At 58.8% G+C, this 19417-nt stretch overlaps 1 protein-coding gene across 1 annotated transcript; it reads left to right on the top strand.

Moving 5' to 3' along the window:
- Positions 1-9048: 9048 nt before the first annotated feature.
- ABHD17A (abhydrolase domain containing 17A, depalmitoylase) lies at positions 9049-17706 on the top strand. The gene is made up of 5 exons (XM_028126150.2): positions 9049-9167; positions 12666-13202; positions 14443-14637; positions 16944-17123; positions 17225-17706. Exons 2-5 carry the CDS (start codon positions 12871-12873, stop codon positions 17448-17450), a joined length of 933 nt encoding a protein of 310 aa, XP_027981951.1. The 5' UTR covers positions 9049-9167; positions 12666-12870; the 3' UTR covers positions 17451-17706.
- Positions 17707-19417: the final 1711 nt, after the last annotated feature.

Below are 19417 nucleotides of genomic sequence, written 5' to 3' on the forward strand. Positions count from 1 at the left end.
CCAATTTTTGTCAATTTTTGTAACATCTATGTAGAAATACAATTCACATACGATACAAATCACCCATTTAAAGTGTACAGTTCAATGGTTTTTATTTAATTTTTTTAAAGATTTTATTTATTTGACAGGGAGAGACACAGTGAGAGAGGGAACACAAGCAGAGGGAGTGGGAGAGGGAGAGCAGACTCCCCGCCGAGCAGGGAGCCCGATGCGGGGCTCGATCCCAGGACCCTGGGACCATGACCTGAGCCGAAGGCAGACGCTTAACGACTGAGCCACCCAGGCGCCCCGGTTTTTATTTAATTTTTTAAGATTTTAAAAAAACTGGGCGCCTGGGTGGCTCAGTTGGTTAGGCCACTGCCTTCGGCTCAGGTCATGATCCTGGAGTCCCGGGATCGAGTCCCGCATCGGGCTCCCTGCTCGGCAGGGAGTCTGCTTCTCCCTCTGACCCTCTCCCCTCTCATGTGCTCTCTCTCTCTCTCATTCTTTCTCTCAAATAAATAAATAAAATCTTTAAAAAAAGATTTTAAAAAAACTTATTTGACAAAGAAAGAGAGAGCACAAGCAGGGGGAGCAACAGGTAGAGGGAGAAGTAGGCTCCTCGATAAGCAGGGAGCCCGATGCCGGTCTCGATCCCAGGACCCTGAGATGATGACCTGAGCTGAAGGCAGATGCTTCACGGACTGAGCCACCCAGGCGTCCTTATTTTAGAACATTTTAATCATCCCAAAAAGAAACCCCATAGACATTAGCAGTAACTCCCCCCACAAGCCCCTGGCACCCACTAATTCACCTGCATCTATGGATTTGCTTATTCTGAACATTTCATGTGAGTGGGTCATGCAGGATTCATCCTTTTGTGTCTGCTTTCCTTCACTGAAGGTGATGTTTTCAAGATTCCCCCACATGCTGGCGCTTCACCCCTGCTTACAGCTGAATGATATTCCAATGTGATGGGCCACATTAGTTTTCCGCCCCTCAAGCCGCGAACGTTTGGTTTGTTTCCACTTCTCGGCAATGTTTAGGTAACACCGCTTGGAACATACGTGTGCAGGCTTGTATGTGGACATTTGCTTTCATTTGCTGCACTAAATGGTAACTCAGCATTTAACCTCCGGAGGAGTTGCCCTCCTGTTTTCCAGGGCGGCTGCCCCATGGCGTGCTCCCACCGGCCTGGGTGTGAGGGTCCTAACTGTTCCATACGTGCACCCACATTGGGTATTGCCAGTCTGTTTGAAGACAGCTGTGGGACCAGGTGAGAAGGACCGTCTCACCGTGGTTTGGGCTTGCATTTCCCCCATGACTCAGGACGTTGAAGCGATGATAATTATGGAACACCTACTATGCGCCAGGCCCTTTCCTGGGAAAACACACTTGATCTTGGCCCCAGCAGCGCTCCTGAGCCCTGGAAGGAGGCCGATGACGGCCAAGGGAAACAGAACAAGGGCGAGATCGTGCTCAGGGAGTGAGTGCTCTGCGGAGAGTTGGAGCCAGCGCGGTCTTCACAGGGACTGAAGTGGTCGGGGAAGGCATCTCCCTGAGGTGATGCTTTCCCCGAGCCCCCAACAGTGAAATGTTTCCTGTGGGGAGAGCATTCCATGCGGACAGGGCAGCCTGTGCAGAGGTCCTGAGGCAGCCTCTGGCGCCGCATGTTCCAAACAGGCATGAGATCCCGCACTTCCATTTAGCAGTTTCTTTCTTTCTTTCTTTCTTTCAGATTTATTTGAGAGAGAGAAAGCTTGTGCAAGCAGGCGTAAGGGCGGAGGGAGAAGGCGAGAGAGAATCCTAAGCAGACTCCCTGCTGAGTGCAGAGCCCGACATGGGGCTCGATCCCAGGACCCCAAGACCATGGCCTGAGCCGAAACCAAGATTCGGTCGCTCAATAGATGGAGCCACCCACGTGCCCCTGGCAGCTTCCATTAAAGCTAAACCCAGGGCACCTGGGTGGCTCAGTTGGTTAAGCGACTGCCTTCGGCTCAGGTCATGATCCTGGAGTCCCAGGATCGAGTCCCGCATCGGGCTCCCTGCTCAGCGGGGAGTCTGCTTCTCCCTCTGACCCTCTTCCCTCTCGTGCTCTCTCTCTCTCATTCTCTCTCTCTCTCTCAAATAAATAAATAAAATCTTTAAAAAAAAAAGCTAAACCCAGGGGGGTGGGGGGATGGGTTAGCCTGGTGATGGGTATTAAAGAGGGCACATTCTGCGTGGAGCACTGGGTGTTATGCACAAACAATGAATCATGGAACACATCAAAAACAAATGATGTAATGTGTGGTGATTAACATAACAATAAAAATTATTAAAAAAAGCTAAACCCATGTATATTCTATGACCATCCCAATCAACTCCTGAATAGATAGGCACCTGTTACGGACTGAATAGTACCCCCCAAATTTGAATCCTGAACCCCTAACTGCCAAGAGCTCAGAATGTGGCTGTATCTAAACACAGGGTATTTAAACGTGGTGCTTAAGTTCAAATGAGGTCACAAGGGTGTCCCTGATCCAGTGAGACCAGTGTCCTCATAAGAAGAGATCAGGACACAGTCAGAGCGACGACCCTGTGTGGGAAGATAGTGTGGACACACCGAGGAGAGCCCTCCCAGGAGGGACCGGCTGACACCCTGATCTCAGACCTCCCGCCTCTAGGAGAGAATAAATATCTGTTGTTTATGGCCCCCCGCCCCCTGCCCATGTCACCGTGTAACGGCAGTCCCAGCAAACTGATACAGTGCCCAATAAAATGAGTGCATATGGCCAGTAAAAGACTTGCATGGATGTTTGTACTTTACTCATAATAGCCCCAAAATGGAAACAACCCAAGGGTTCCTCTGCAAGGGGATGGGCCAAGAACTCGTGCTATGTTTGCACCACGGAATACTACGCAGAGGTGAGAAGGTGCGTGCACCTGCTACATGCAGCCCCTAGCAGGGTCTCACCGCACAGTGCGGAGCCGAGGAACACCTTTTACGATTCCATCGACGGAAGGTACAAAACCCGGTGAAGCAAATTCACGGTGATGGAAGTCAACCTGTGGTACCCGCTGCAGGGGGGCGGGGGGCAGGCAGGGCCAGGGCAGGAGGGACCCTCGGGGCAGGGCAGGGAGTGGAGGAAGTGGGGAACAGTGCTCGGGCACCTCTATGTACGCACAGACATATGGACATGTGGATATATAAGGAAGTTTTTAAAAAGGTTTTATTTTTGAAGAGAACCATGTACCTACTCCCTGGCCCCACACATGCACAGCCTTCCCCACGATCAAATCTGTCACCGGAGTGGGATACTTGTCACAAAGACGAAGCGACACTGACATGCCTTTATCACTGGAAGTCCACAGTTGACATTAGGGCTCAGTCTTGGTGTTGCACGTCCTATGGCTTTGGCCAAATGTGTACAGACACGTACCCACCATCACAGTTTCATAGAGTTGTTTGCTGCTCTGAAATTCCTCTCTGCTCCCCCTGTTCACCCCCCCTCCAGCCCTGGCAACCACCACAGATGTTCATCCCTTACCTTCACCTGTGCGCTGTATCGAGCTGTGCAATTAAAATTTATGCACACTACGGTAGGTTATATTTTCACTTTTTAAATATTATGTCTGGGGGCGCCTGGGTGGCTCAGTCGTTAAGCGTCTGCCTTCAGCTCAGGTCATGATGCCGGGGTCCTGGATGCAGCCCCGCATCGGGCTCTCTGCTCGGCGGGAAGCCTGCTTCTCCCTCTGCCGCTCCCCCTGCTTGTGTTCCCTCTCTCGCTGTGTCTCTCTCTGTCAAATAAATAAATAAAATCTTTAAAAATAAACAAATAAATATTATTTCTGGGTGCGTTTGTGAGGACGTTTCTGGATGAGATTATGATTGGAATTGGCTAGCCTGAGTAAAGCAGGTGCACCTCCCCAAGGGAGTGGGCCTCACCTCGTCCATCGTGGACCTGAATTTTAAAGAACAGGAAGGAAGGGAGAATTTGTGCCTACTGCCTGCGCCCTCGAGCTGGGTCCTTGGACTGAGACTCCAGCTTGCAGATGGCAGATCCTGGGACTTCTCAGCCTCCGTAACTGCAAGGGCCAGTGCCTCCTTAGAAGTCTGTCTGTATGTCCGTCCTCATATATTCTTAGATATCCCATGGTTCTGTTTCTCTGGGGAAGCCCGACTAACACAAGCTCCCAGGTGCACCTCCTCGCACCCTCTTTTCTGCTTCTAAGCCCCCTCCTGCGGTGGGACAGGAGAGCAGGTGGGGGCAGGTAGGCGAGGGGTGAGGGGTCCGGCTGAGTAGAGAGGAGAGGGCTGGGTCCCCAGGAAGGCCTTCCTGGGTGACAGTCCCAGGCCTCCCGCCGCTGGCCGCCTCCAGCGCCGTCCTCCCTGCCCTCCCCACCCCCAGTCTGCTGGGCCAGTGGGGCTATTTTAAGATGCCCCCCACTTCCTTCCTCACCCTGTCAGGAGCCCACTTCCTGACTGGGTCTCACTCTCTCCTCCTAGGGTGGGGTAAAGACAGACTTGCAAGTTGGGGTGTTTCTCCACCAACCCCAGGGTCCCAGACCCTGAACTTGGGTTTCCCGGTCCGTTTTGCAAACCAGGAGGGGCCATATAATTTGCAGATCCCAGTTGAAAATGAAAATACAGGGCCCCTTGTTCAAAAATTATTAGGAATTTCAAGACAACGGCCACAGAGCAGTAACCCATGGGAGGGGCTCTTCGGAGCTTGAGGCTCTGGGTGACTACACAGGTCTCAGTCCCCCAAAGTTGGTGCTGCCCCGAGCCCTGGGGCTGTCCCCATACCTTGTGGTTTCATAAACTTGTATTTATCTATTTTATTGTGGTAAAATACACGTAACATAAAATTTACTGTTTAGCCATCTCTAAGCGCACAGCTCCCCGGCGTGAAGCCCACTCCCACGGTCCTGCAGCCACCCCACCCTCCGTCTCCAGAACGTTCCGTCTCCCCACACGGAGACTCTGTCCCCACCCCCTGCCCCAGCCCCTGCCCCAGCCCCGGCTCCCACCCTCTCCTCTCTGTCTGTGTGGACGGGACTCCTCTGGGGACCTCCTGGGAGTGGGGTCCTCCTGCGGGATGTGTCCTCCTGCGGGATGTGTCCTTCTGGGTCTGGCTCCTCTCGCTGAGCCCGGTGTCCTCGGGGCCCGTCCACGTTGTGGCAGACGTCAGGGTCCTTCCTTTTGTAGCAGGTGCAGGTGCACCTGTTCGAGTACCTCTCACTCTCAGGCAGACACCAAGAGGCAGAAACATTAATTTCTAACAGTCAGTCTTCTTTAAGCTATTTGGTTTTATTTCAGCCTCTGCCTGATCATAACAGTGAAGCACTGAAGCCAAGCAAGCCCCAAATAAACTCAGAAGACGCATCCAAAGGTGAAGAGCAGAAAACAGTCACCGGCAAACTCAGCTCCCTGCACCCTGCCCATTCTCACTGTGGGGGGTTTTCTCACAGGGGCACCTATGGGTGCTTCGTTCCCTAGACACAGCAGTAGACCGTCTCATTAGAATCCTCTGCTTCCAGGAATCGTCCCTGCAGGTCCCCGCCCTTGAGTGTGTGATGTCCCATATGCCGGTTGGGTTCTGGCCACAGCCAGAAATAACGTATGTGTCCATCAAGAGGGCATGGAGTATACAAGCGGGGGGCTGGCCTGGGGGTTGCGGGAGACGATTACAGCTGGACCCGGGCAGAAGTGACCACCTGTGCAGTGTTTGTTAAAAGCTACTATGTGTATTCAAAGCTTTTAAAAGGCGGGGAAATCTCTTGCATCTGCTCTCAGGTGCATACAGATGCATGGGTTTCTCAACATAGAAACAGGAGCAGCTGGGAATAATGGCTGCCTTGGGATGGGATCATCCTTTTCCTGGGGAACGGGACCAGGAGCAGGACATTTTATGCACTGTCTTTCAGACCCTTTGAATTTTGAACCACAAAAATATATTTCCTATGAAAACAAATAAAAGTAAAACATTAAAAACAAACAAACAGGGGCGCCTGGCCGGCTCAGTAGGGAGAGCATGCTACTGTTGATCTTGGGGCCATGAGTTTGAGTCCCACGTTGGGTATAGAGGTTACTTAAAAAAAAAAAAATAAAGTCTTTAAAACAAACAAACAAACTAACTAAAACCAAAACCCAAAGGGCTTTGTACTGGTCTCTGTACCACAGGGCTGCAGTTTTGTTTGTTTGTTTTTTGCCAAGTCGACCACAGTCTCTTTATTCAGTTTCCTGTCGCTGCACTTTGAGGATGTTTTTCCGTTTTCCACAAATAGAGACAACACAGGGACAGACAGCTTCGGACAGAACTTGCCGGCCTCATTCCATATTGTTTGCTTAGATCCCTAGAAGGAGAATTCTTTCCCCACCCCCCTCCCTCCCTCCATCAACATTTATTGAGTCCCTACTGAATGTTAAGCCCTGACCTAGAAACGCTGGAAACACAACAGGGAATGAAACAGATGCAGGTGCCTTTCCTCTTGGAGCTCACTGGCTAGGCCGATGCTTCTAGAACTTTCTGGATGATGGACACATTCTCCATCTGTATCATCTAGGAGCTACCAGCCCCCGTGTGACTCTTGAAAACCTGAAATGGTCCCTTGCAACTGGAGACCTGAATTCTAAACTTTACTTTTAATCAATTCATTTGAATTTAAGTAGCCATGTGGCACATGCTGCTTCCACCGTGGACGGCATGTGGCTAGAATTCACAGCTCCAGGGTGGGAGCATTTTTAAGACCCTAGATTCCTGTGGCCTGTTATCTTCCACGTAGGCTAAGTGTCTCAGGTCAGGAGAGAGGAAGAAACACAGGTCCAGGACCGCCTGAGATCACGAAGCTGCCATCCACCGTCACAAAGACTGTCCTATGTGTTGGGGAATCATCCTCATGCCATGTGTCAGGCATCCATCCATTTGTCAGACATCATGGGGGACAGTTGGGAACATGGTGGACGAAAGCCTGGGCCACTGCCCCAAGGAGTTCATGGAATATGGGGAAGACAGTTGGTAAACAAGGAAACAACCCAATACAGTGATTGGAGATGGAAGTCCTATGATGGCAATAAAGAGGGTGATGGCACAGGGGTGCCTGTGGCAGGGACTCTGGCTGGGGGTGGTCCGGAGGCAGGGGCTCTCTGAAGAGGTGATTTGAGCAGGGGCCTGAAGGTGAGGAGGTGCTGGCCCCGGGGCTATCTGGGGACAGGGCACTGCAGGCAGGAGGCATGGCTAGTGCAAAGGCCCTGAGGTAGGAACAAGCTTGGGAAGGCTAGCATGGCTGGGGCAGAGAGAGCAAGGGGAGAAGAGTAGGAAAAGTGGGCTAGCAGCAGGACCATCCAGGACCTTTGGGAAGGGAGGAAAAGGCAAGTGACTGTCCTGAAACACGGGCAGCCCTACAGCAGTGCTTTTATCTTGGCAGAGTTTTCTCTGGTCAGTGGAGGGAGCTCAGTAAGGCTGGGCCAACTGCACGTGGATGGGGATCGAGGCTCACCTCGATCTACCTCCTGGGCCCACCCCTCTTTCTCTGATATCTGCCTGTGTTGTCCTGGGGAGCAGAGTCTGGAGAGGAAGGAGGGCCAGGGAGGGAGGCTGTGGACAGGCCTCTTCCCGCTCAAAGAAGTCATGAGGAAATCAAGGAAATTGGCAGGAGTCTGGCATGGTTGTGACCTTTGGCGCTCAGAAGCACTTTAGTTGACACTGGGAGCCTTGAGGGAGGCACGTGGGCAGGGGGGCAGGGGGGCAGAGCCCCCCTGGACAGCCTCCTGGCATGCAGCTGGGGGAGGTGGCCAGAGGAAACCTCAGGAAACCACCCCGGGCAGTCTCCACTCCTGAACCCAGGTCCTCTCCTGGCCTCTGTCAGGAGGACTGGGGCCCTGGGGGAGGGCAGGGGAAGCTTATCTCTGTAAACAAAACTGAAGATTAGACTCCCTGGGGGAGGAGTGTGGGCTGGGGCTGCAGGCATGGGGTGGAAAAGGCATGCAGGCCAGGGGAAATTCGAGGCAGGCTGGGGGCCTGGTCTGCTCTGTCCCTGTCACCTCTTCTGCAGGCCTGTCCTGAGCACTGTCTCAACAGAGGTTCATCAGTGAGCTCCTGCCACGCTCTCTTTTGTGGCCAACCCTATCTCTTGTTCCTTCCTCGTGTAATGTTCTGCTCCCTCCTTTCAGTGTGAGCTGAGCCTGGACTAGGGTGAGGAGTGTGAGGCACTCCCCAAAGGCACAAAATTTAAGGGACCAAAAGTTCAGCTGCAAAGATTCGTAGTGTTTTGTTTTATTTTTTTAAATTCTATTTATTTATTTGACAGAAAGAGACACAGCGAGAGAGGGAACACAAGCAGGGGGAGCGGGGGAGGGAGAAGCAGGCTTCCCACTGAGCAGGGAGCCCGATGTGGGGCTCGATCCCAGGACCCTGGGACCACGACCCGAGCCAAAGGCAGACACTTAACGACTGAGCCACCCAGGCGCCCCTGATTCATAGTATTTTAATGCGATATTTAAAAAGCCAAAATTAATGCAAAATAATCCATGATAAGCAAAATATCAAGATTTTGGAAAAGGTAGGATCCGACCCTGCACCTGCATGACCTTGCCTTCCTCTCCTCACCCGTTCCAATAAAATTTCCTTTCTTTTTTGATAGTGCATTAACATTTTTATCCCGATGACTGAGTTTTATGGCGCCTCTGTAAATTTTGCTTCCAAAGAGAGTGCCTCACTCGCCTCCCGCTAGCTCTGGCCCTGGAACGAGTGAAAGAACGAATGAATGGCTGTACCTCTGCGCAAAACCAGGGCTGCAATCCGGAGCTCGGCCCCGCGCACCCCGCCACGCCCGCCCACAGTAGCCGGCCCCGCCCACCCCGGCCTGCCCCGCCCCACCAGCGAGTCAGCTCCTCCCTTAAGCCCGGCTCCGCCAACCACAACCCGGACACGCCCACCCCGCGCACAACCCCGCCTCCCGGTCCCCGGGCGCACGCAGCGCCAGCGTCTGTCCGCAGCCCCTGGGCCCCCGCGCGCGTCTTTCGTCACTTCCGGGGCGGTGGCGGGATCGAGGCTCATTTCCGCCCGTGGGGGTGCGGCGGCGGCGGCGACGGCGGCGGCGGCGCAGGAGGCCGGGCCGGGGCGCCGAGGGACCAACGGACGCACGGGCGGGCGGCCGGGAGCCATGGAGCGCGGCCCCGGGGCCGGCGGGCGCGGGCCGCGGCGGTGAGTGCCGAGCAGGGGCTAGCGCGGCGGCGCGGGGCGACCTCAGTGCCACCCGCGGCGGTTTGGGGAGCTGGGCCTGCCCGCGAGGCCGGGACAGCCAGGTGGGACGCCCCCGAGAGCCTTCACTCCTGGGGAGGCCGCGGTCCGGGCTGTAGGACCCGCGGGCCAGGCCGGGCATCGCGAGCCAGCGTTCCGACCCCGGCGGAGCCCTGTCCCCGGTTCTTTGAGTTCTCCGACGAAGGGTGGGCGCCCGCCCTCCAGGTGACGCGCTCCCCTCACCCCGGGGCGAGCGCCGTCCGAGTCGGGGACTGCCCACGCCCCCGGCCGCCGACCACCCCCCCGGCCCGACACCCGGGCCCGCCGCAGCATCCCATGGCGGAGCCCTGCTTCCCAAACGTCTCCCGGACGCCGCTGCCCCTTCGCAGGCGTCTTCCGGCCGCCTGGGACACCGGGGTGGGCGCCCCGGTCTCCGCTCCCGTTGGATCTCCAGGTTGCAGCCAGGGAACACACCGCAGCCCCTAACCCGTGGTGTCTATGCTCGGCCCAGGACTCCTCCAGGATGGAGTCCAAACTCTGCAGCAGGGCTTACGGGCGCGGCCTGACCCAACCCTGGCGCCCTCTGGGACCCCTCTGGTCACCTCTTCCCTTGTCCACTCAAGTGGGAGACCCGCAGTTCCTGGGACTCCCCGTCACCTCTGGAGTTTTGCTCTGCCCTGTTCCCTGTGACCCGGTCACTTTGCACCTTTCAGACTGCACCTTCTTCCAGGCAGCTTTCCCACCCCGACTGGCTGGGTGAGGTGCCGTGGCCATCGTTCGTATTTAGGTCGTCCTGGATATTGCAGTTCCTTGGTTCCTTGCAGGTCCTTAGAACACCAGCAGCCCTCACTGGGCCTGGCGGGGAGGGGGGGGGGGGCCTGGCCGCAGAGTGCCCAGTGTGCACTTGTGGACGGAACTGCTGGGGCACTGGGTGCCAGGGGTTTGTGTGCACTGAGTGAGGCAGTGGGTGTGCGCTGCCCGGTCGGAGGCCCCCTCTCAGGGCTCACTCAGTGACACTCATAAATGGCACGAGGGAGGTCCAGGTATGTGTGGCCCAAGAGGAGACTGCCCTCCTTCCCTGTCGAGCCTGGCAGACTCTGTAGCTTCCCCCGTTTGTCTTTACCTCTTGTCATTTGCTCATTCGTTTTGCCAGTGTTTACTGAGCAAGAGCAGAGAGCTGTGCTGTCCTCATGGAGTTTCTCTTTTGATTGTCCTGGGGGTGGGGAGCGGGTGGGGGGTTGGTTAAACATGTAAATACAAGCTGTGGTGAGTGCTGTGGAGACAGGCGGAACTGTGAGAGCATGGGGCGTCTTGACCTGGTTTGGAAGGCCTCTCCAAGGGCGCTGGAAGGGAGATCCAAAGGGTGGACAGGATAAGGGGCAATCTAGTGAGATTGGGGGAGGGGGGTCCCTGGCAGGGCAACGGCGTGGACTCTGGCGCTTGTCTGTGGAGATCGAGGGGAGTGGGGTACACGGTGGGGTACACGGTGAGTGAGGCTGCAGAGGTTGGCCCTTGAGAGGCTATGGCAGGGGTTCAATTTCTCGCCTGAAAATAGCGGGAGGCCAGGGGCATCCAGAAGAAAGACGGTGTGCTTGGGTTTGTGCTGGGAGAGGAGTGTGGCTGCCGGGCAGAGTGGTGTGGGGTGGGCAGCAAGCAACCAGGCAGTGCAGTGTCCCAGGTGAAAGGTGGCCAGCATGAGGACCTAGGTGCTGGTTGGAGGAAGACCTATCAGACCCCAATGGAGGGAGGAGTCAAGGATGACATCCGTGTTTCTGGCTTGGGCAGTGGGGCTTGTCCACCTTCATTTCCTCAGTTGCCGGGGGGCTCCTACCTGCCCACCTGGCTCTCAACCAGGCCTTCCTCTCGAAACCGATATTCACCGGATGTGCAAACGCCAGCCCCTCTCTGCCTCCCCAGCAGCAGTGGGGAGGTGTGGATCTGGATCTCTGAGAATATGTCGAAGGGGAGGGCATCCTGTGCTCTGTAGAGTGTCCATTGGCATCCCTGGCCTCCACCCATTCAGTGCCGGGACATCCTTCCCCGTTCGTCACAACCCAAAATGTGCCCCCGTGTTGCCCAGTGTCCTGGGGGGCAAACTCTCCTGCATCTGAGAACGAGAATAATAGTTAATACTGCGCGTGCAGTGCGCATCCCGCCGGAGAGTTCTGCAAGTTCAGGGACGCCGTGGCTTTCACAGCTCCCGCCCACTCCCCCCTGTGTGCCCCAAATCTGGGCAAAGGCAGGCTGTGGCTCTCTCCAGCCCTTGGTGGCAGATAACAGATCCGCAGGGGGCAGGTGTGTCCAGGACCTCAGCCTGCTCTGCTCTGCATCTGTGTCCCTGGCCCAGTGGTTTGCGAATGCTCTGGCCCCAAATCTGCACGTACCGGGGTGCTCTACCCCCGAGCTGTGAACATCTCTCCCTCGGCCCGGTCTGTAAGGAAAGGCTTGCTGCGCGGTTAGGTCTTTCTCAAACCTTCGGATTTCTTTCAGTGCCTGTGTTGGCAGCGCCGTGTGGTATTGAGTTGCTCTAGCGATTTAGCTGCAGTCCGTGTGACGTGTTCTGTGTGTGTCTCTGAGTCGTTCCCCCCTCCCCCCACCCCATGCCCTGTCCACTGCCTGGTTCTCTCATTTACTCCTCCTGGGAGGTGAGAGGTGTCTTCACTGGTAAGTGAGGAGACAGAGGCCCAGGGAGGGAGTGAGCCTTGCCCAAGGCCACAGAGCCCTAAGTTGGTAGAGCTGAAGCAGGAACTCCTTCAGGCTCCAGGGTCCCCTCCCCCCAGCCTGGCCCCGAGCACAGGGGAGAGCCATTGTCCCAGCTCAGCCTCTAGATGTATCCTGCTTTTGTTACCAGAGCCTTTGTTTGTTGTATGTCCCCTGCCTCTGGACAGTGCAGTCCTGCCCCGCAAGGCCTGGCCCCCTGGAGCATGCTCCCAGGTCTCTCCAGGCAGCAGTCTGTCCCTCCCTTGGCTGCTTTGTGTCACCTGGGGGTGGCTGATGACTCCTTGGATAGCACGGAGATGGGCTGGGGGGAGGGTCTGGGCCAGCTGTGTGGACAGAGGCGTAGGGAGGGTGACAGGGTATGTGTGAGCCCAGAGCAGGGGCTGTGGGGGGGGACAGCTGGGGTGAGCCAGGGGTCTGATCGCCCAGCACAGCCTGCAGGCCAAGGCTGGGCTGACAGGTGGAGGCTTACATGGCAAGAGTTGGTGACTGCGCGCTGAGGAAGGGTATAGCACATGGTGGTCTGGTCTGCTTTGGGTCCCACAAAGTCCCTTGGGAGGTACCTGAATTCTATGGATGACGAGTTGGGCCCACAGGTCCATGGGATGGAGGGTGGAGCAGTTTGGGCAGAAGAGGGTGGACTGGGCTGTGAGGAAGGCCAGGAAGCTTGGTATGGATGAGATTGGGTCACCTGCCTCCCAGCGGAACCCCGAGGGAACCCCACCTCTCTCTTTTCCCCTGCAGGGCTGCCCTCTGCACAACATGGAGACGCAAGTCTGTGAGGCTCCCGAGGGCTCAGCTTGGACCACGATGGGGCTGGGCTGCGGCCTCCTAAGGGGGCTCTCGTCTGGGGCGGTGGCTGGGGGTTGCCCTCCCCCCTGCCCGCGTCTCAGAGCACCCCCACCCCTCCCCTGCCAAGCGAGGCCCACCCTGGGGCCTGGCGCCCGCCATGAACGGCCTGTCAGTGAGCGAGCTCTGCTGCCTCTTCTGCTGCCCGCCCTGCCCCGGCCGCATTGCTGCCAAGCTCGCCTTCCTGCCGCCAGAGCCTACCTACTCGCTGGTGCCCGAGCCCGAGCCGGGGCCTGGTGGAGCCGGGGCCGCTCCTTCGGGGACCCTGCGGACCTCTGCCGGCACCCCTGGGCGCTGGAAGCTCCAGCTGATGGAGCGGGCTGATTTCCAGTATGGCCAGCGTGAGCTGGACACCGTCGAGGTCTTCCTGACCAAGAGCAGCCGGGGCAACCGCATCTCCTGCATGTACGTGCGTTGTGTGCCCAGCGCCAGGTGAGCCTTTCGGACGGAACTGGGATGGGGCCCGGACACCGTTTGGAGGGGCTGGAAGGACCAAGTAAGGGAGACCTGGGAGGCTCCTGGTGCAGGATAGGCCTCTCATTTCTTGTCAGAGGTCTCCCCGGAGGGCCAGAGCCCGGGTGAGAGCCCGTCTGGCAGTGCAGGTGCCCTGGGGATTTGCCTTGCCAAAGGGGTGGCAGATCACACCCACCAAGAGCAGGCCTCATTCCACCCGAGGCCACGTGGGACTGCCCTGAGCCCTAAATGCCGGGTGTCCCTCTGACTGTAGTCCTGTCTTGCTGAGAAGTGTCCCGAGGCACGGGAGGTGGTTCTGAGTGGCCATGTCACACCTGCTTGATGAGGGGCTGCCTGCTTCAGGGTCTCGGTGCTCACCTGCCCAGGGAAGGGCTCCTGGGTGCTTGGTGCTCAGTGAGGCCTTGGCGTTCGCTTTGGGGCCAGGGCACCCGAGTCCTGGCAGGTGTCTGAGGCCAAGTCTGACTCCTCCTTACCAGGGTGTCCTTGGGGCCTGGAGGTGCAGCTCTTCCCTGAGTACAGCAGTGGGAAAGAGGTGGGGCCTTCCAGGTGTTTCTGCCTTTAGAATAGGTGGGGTTCTTACTCCAGGTCTGAGTTCAAAGGGCAAGTGTTTACCTTTTAGCTAGGCTGGGGCCCAGGGGTGCTGGAGGAAGAAGATTGTAGGAGTCGATTGGCCAGGATCCAGCCTGTCGGTGTGGCCTAGGGCAGGTCCTGATCTGCCAGCAGCCTTGCAGGGCAGAAATGAGTGCTGGGGTCATGTTCTCTGAGAGTGGGAAGAGGTGCTGTGAGTAGGGGGCTTTATTCATTTGTGGGGGCAAGGGTGGGTGCTGCTGCCTCATTCTCCGGAAGGTTCCAAGCTGCAGGCATATGTGTGTGCCATCCTTGGGCTGTCAAGAGTCCCTCTAAAAGGAGCGATTCCAGAGGAGAGACAGCTGCTGCCCAGGGGGAATACCCACGGCGGTCACTGTGCTCGCTTAGCTTGCACTGTGAGTCCACCCTGTGCTGAGACTGCAACCGATGGTCCTAGCGGTCCCCCTTCACAGAGGGGACGTCTGAGGCTCTGCTGGCTGTCCCCTGCCCAAGACCGCACAGCCAGCAGGAGCCGGGCTCTTGGTGGCAGCGGTGGCCTGTCTCCCTCACTACTCTTGTCCGTGGTGGTTGGGGGGCCCTCTGACCTGTCCTCCCTCCCTCCCCACCCTAGGTACACGGTTCTCTTCTCCCACGGCAACGCGGTGGACCTGGGCCAGATGAGCAGCTTCTACATCGGCCTGGGCACGCGCATCAACTGCAACATCTTCTCCTACGACTACTCGGGCTATGGCATCAGCTCCGGCAAGCCCTCCGAGAAGAACCTGTACGCGGACATTGATGCCGCCTGGCAGGCGCTGCGCACCCGGTGAGCTTTGTGGTGGGGTGGGGGGTGACCGCCCAGGGACTCAGGCCAGTCTCCCTGGGTCCTGGTGGGTGGCCTGTAGGAGAGGGAGCCATCAAAGGCCACACTGGGTGTCCCCTTGGTGTGACAGGCATGCTTGATGTGCCGGGAGGTGGGGTGGGCCCTCTTCTCCCTGGGTGTGGGCCCCTCCTCTCCTTCTGGGAACCCCTTGCCTGGCAGGGGTGTGGATGGGCTGGGGCTGTCCCTGGGGGAGTGGAGGCTCCGCCTCTACTGGGTGGATGGAGGATGCAAGCATAGGAGGTGGTGTGTGCAGGCTGTGTGAAGACTGAGAGTCCTGCAGCAAGGGAGCATTTGATTTGCAGGGTAGAGTGGAGCTGCTTTGGTCATGTTCTCACGGCTGGCCTGTGAGGCATGAGTGGCCATGGACTGTGGTCTCCTCTTGGGGGCAGGGCTCCTCTGGGCCTGGAGGGTTCTGTCCGGCAGCTTGGTGTCTAGCACAGCCCTGGGGGCCAGTGGGAGGCTAACAAGCAGAGGCTAGGTCCTCCCTGGGTGTGGGCCCCCAGCGCATACCTGTGTGCTTGACTCAGGGCCACAGAGGTCTGGGCCACGCCTCCCTCCCTGGACCCCCACAGTGCTGCTCACCCAGCTCCTGGGCAGCCCCCTTCCCACCCTACCGCTTGCTCACTGAAGCACACTTGCTTGGTGTCTGAGAATCCAAAGAATCCTCTGGAAGGAGACCACCCTGACTGACTCTGACCCTCCTGGAGGTGGTGCCCTGCCTACTGCCTTCTTGGGGCTGCCCCATCTCAGCCCTGCCTGGCCGCCCCGCCCCACCCGTTCCTATAGGGACCAAAGTCAGCTTGCCCTGGGGAGGTGGGGACCCTGGTTGCCGAAGTGATGCACCAGGCAGTCCGGGCCACAGGCCCCAGGAGTGGGGTCCCCTGGCACCACCCTGGCACTGGGGACCCATCCTGGGTGGCGCGGTGCAGGTACGAGCTGCCCTTGGCTTTCTCAGCCCTTCCTGCTGTTCCTGCCGGCTGGGGGTGGCCGGCAGATCACACCCCGCTCTGGGGTGAGGGCTCCGAGCTCTCTCCATTCCACCATCTGTCCTGCTCCCGGCACTGTCTTCCAGAGACCCAGCCCCTCAGGGAAAGGGTCAGTGGGGGGGAGCAGGAGGCTTGGGCCCGAGTGGTGACCAGGGGCTGGGGAGGTCTGGGGAAGAATTGTTGCTCCATCTGGCACCTGGCGTGTTTTTCCAGCTGGAGATGTCCAAGGGTTAGGGCTGGATTGGTGCTCGGCGCAGTGGTGGCCGAAATGGTGTGGGGAGCAGGCTGAGGGGTGGCGGCCAAGGTGGTAGGGGTGAGGCCAGGCCGTTGTGAGCTGGAGTGCTGCCAGGACAGAGACAGGTGTGGACGGCCCCTGGGTAGACAGGGAAGTGGAGTCTTGCCACCTGGGTAGGGTGCACAGCTGAGATGCAGAGCAGTACCCCCTTGGTGTACCAGGACCCAGGTTTGCGGGAGGAGAGTCACGGGGGCCTTTCGCCCGGGGAGGGTGGCTAGTGCGTCCCCGTGCAGATGGGAATGGGCACTTGGAGGCTCTGGAACTGGCTTGGGGCTGGGTCAGTTGTGCTAGGGGTAGGGTGGGGTGCTAGAGGAGTTGGGGGGCAGGTGGCAGGGTGGGGGGCAGGGCTGGGACCTGGACATGGGAGGTGGTGCCCACCTCCACACAGGAGCCACCATTCCCGCTCAACTGTGTAGTACTAAGCGCCGAACTGGGCATGCTAGCCACCGAGGGGCTGTAAACTGGCTGATAAAATCAGGGGACACAGCTACCAGGATTTCTCGTGGCCGAGCGGTTGGGTGATGCCGGGAGGAAGACAGGTTCCCTGCCTGTGCTCCCAGGACTGGGTGTGTCCCTGGTGAAGTGTGTGTGGGGGGATAGGGGTTTGGTGAGGGGCGGAGCAGGAGCGGCCCCAGGACTGCCCTGCCCCCCAGAAGCCGAAGCATGGCCTTGGGGCCCTCACCAGGGGCACCCCATACCTGTGATCCAGTTTGATACTGTTGCTGAAACGGGGTCAGGGCCAGGTGGGGCTGCAGCTGGGCCAGGCCTCTGCACATATGCCCAGGCCCTGCCTCCTTACTGAGCAGACTTGCTCATTGTTGGGGGACAGGGATGGTGAGTAGGGGCACTCTCCATTGCCTGGAGGCTGCGCAGGGAGAGTGGGGGACTGTCCCAGGGGGGCGGGGTAGCAGGGGTGTGAGTACTGCCATGGCTGCTGCCAGCTGTGGCTGACCCTGCCCCACTGCCAGGTACGGCATCAGCCCGGACAGCATCATCCTGTACGGGCAGAGCATCGGCACGGTGCCCACCGTGGACCTGGCCTCTCGCTATGAGTGCGCTGCCGTGGTGCTGCACTCTCCGCTCACCTCAGGCATGCGCGTTGCCTTCCCTGACACCAAGAAGACCTACTGCTTCGATGCGTTCCCCAAGTGAGAGAGGGATGGATGGGGGTGGCCGTGGCGGGAGGCCAGGGGTGGGGCTTCTGCGGGGCGGGACGCTGCTCCCAGCCTTGACGTGCCCTGCCCTACAGCATCGAGAAGGTGTCCAAGATCACGTCACCGGTGCTCATCATCCACGGCACGGAGGACGAAGTAATCGACTTCTCCCACGGGCTGGCGCTCTATGAGCGCTGCCCCAAGGCCGTGGAGCCGCTGTGGGTGGAGGGCGCCGGGCACAACGACATCGAGCTCTACAGCCAGTACTTGGAGCGCCTCCGCCGCTTCATCTCCCAGGAGCTGCCCAGCCAGCGCGCCTAGCCTAGCCCTGAGCCGTGCGGGGACTTCAGCAATAAGGCGGCGCCTGGACCTCGCCCCCGCCCTGGCGGGGGGCTGCATGTGAACCCCCCCGGGCACCCCAGTCCTCCGAGGCAGCTGGAGGGTAGGGGGCCGGGGCCAGGACCTGCCCCAGCCCAGGGGCCGTGGACGATGTACAGGCGCGGAGCTATGTTCTCCTTTCCTTTTGGAAGCAAAAAGAAGGAAAAACGTGAAAACAAATTAAAGATTTAAAATTTTAGGGTTCTTCTCCCTTTCGTGGTTCATGCATGCTCTCTCAGGGCCCAGTGAGTTGGACGAGGGGGCGGGGCTTCGCCCCCAAACTCCCAGGACATTTTGGCACAAATGCAGGGGTCAGGCCGCTGTCCCTGTGGAAGGGGGGGGTGGGTTTGGGTCCCATCCGGAGTCCCACCCCTTGAGGCTACTGGTTGGGTGGTGATGGAGGGGTAGGCAGCATTTGAACCCAGGACCCTTGCCGGCTTGATCCCATGTGGTGGGCTCCCTCTGCTCTGGGGCCGGGGCCCCTTCCGCTCCCATGTGGTAGATAAGGACGCAAGGTCTGGGAGGTGCTGTGCGGTCGCTGGGCTGACTTAGCTGTCCCGCCTGTCCTCACCCCCGTCCCTTGCACAGAGAGCCAAGGGAGCCCACCCTGGCCCTGACCGGTCCAAAGGCCCAGCGGGGTCTCCCCAGGAAAGGGGGCTGGGACTGGGGTACAGGGAGCACTCCCGCCTTGGGGCCATCGGAGCGTGTCGTCCCGGGGTGCCATTGAAGGCAAGGCTGAGCCAGGGTCTCCCAGGACCTCACCACCAACCCCTGGAGTGTCCTCTGTGCCGCCCCAGAGCGAGAAGGGCCTCGGAGACGAGTGGCCTGTCGTCCGTGGCGACTGAGCCCGTGTTGCTGCAGCAGGCGGTGGGGAGGCCAAGACCCAGAGCTACTTCCGCCCCCCAGCCCGAGGCTTCCTGGGTTCCGCGGCCCCCTTAAGAGAGGGCGGTGCTTCGTTCTGGGGGCGGGGACGACGCGGAGGGGGCGCCGTCTGGGCGGAAGCGGAAGTGGCGGATTCCGCGCGCTAAGGCGGCGCCGCCCCCGCGGCCGGCCGGACCCCGGAGGAGGCGGCAAGGGGCTGCAGCTCGGACCCCGGCAGCCCGCCCGGCGCCCGCCTCTTCCTTGCGCACCTCGACCTCCCGGCCCGCAGGGTCCGGGCCCAGCGCAGACATCGGTGTCGGCGTGGACAGCGAGCGGGGCTTTGCCCCGCGGGGCTTTCCGTTGCTCGCGGCTGGAACTTCGGACTGGTGCGCAGGGGACTTGGAATGCTCGCGAGGCACCTAGGGAGCGGGCCGCGTGGCCGTGCCGCCGCTGTCACGGTGACGGGGGTGGGGGCCCGCCCGCGGGACCGCGCGAGGACGCCCCTCCCGCGAGGCTTGCTGTCCGGACAAACCCCGCCCCTGGGCTTGGGGGGTCCGGCCGGTCCTTGTCTAACACAGCAAAGTGCCCTGGCCTGGGGATGGGCAGTGGAGCCTGCTGCAGGTGCCTCGTCCCTCCCGAGCCCCACGTGCCCCTCTTGCTGGGAGTCTAGGGTCTTTTCTGATACTAACGGACGCGAAGAAGCAAAACTGAGTACACGCGAGATGTGTACTCAGTAGGGTAGAGAATGTCTACGGGCCTAGCTCTCATCTGCCCTCCCCACCACAGGGCCTTTGCACAGGCTGGGCGTTGTGGCTGACAGGCCCTTCCTACATCCTGGCCTTGTGCAGATGACCCCAACATGGCTAATGTTTCTCAACGGGTCTGTTGCTACAGTGTTTCTTCCCCAAAGCACACCCCACCCTCCCCCTGCTGCCCTTGTCACAGAGCATGTTCTTTTGACCCCATCAGGGCCAGAGCTCCACAAATGCAGTAAGTTGAAAACAACTTGTTTAGAATTGGAACAAAAATGTTTTCAGATACACAGAGTA

Source organism: Eumetopias jubatus, unplaced genomic scaffold, assembly GCF_037043125.1.
Source record: "Eumetopias jubatus isolate StellerSeaLion01/CBP00866 unplaced genomic scaffold, mEumJub1_p1.0 scaffold_1, whole genome shotgun sequence".
Lineage (NCBI taxonomy): Eukaryota > Metazoa > Chordata > Mammalia > Carnivora > Otariidae > Eumetopias > Eumetopias jubatus.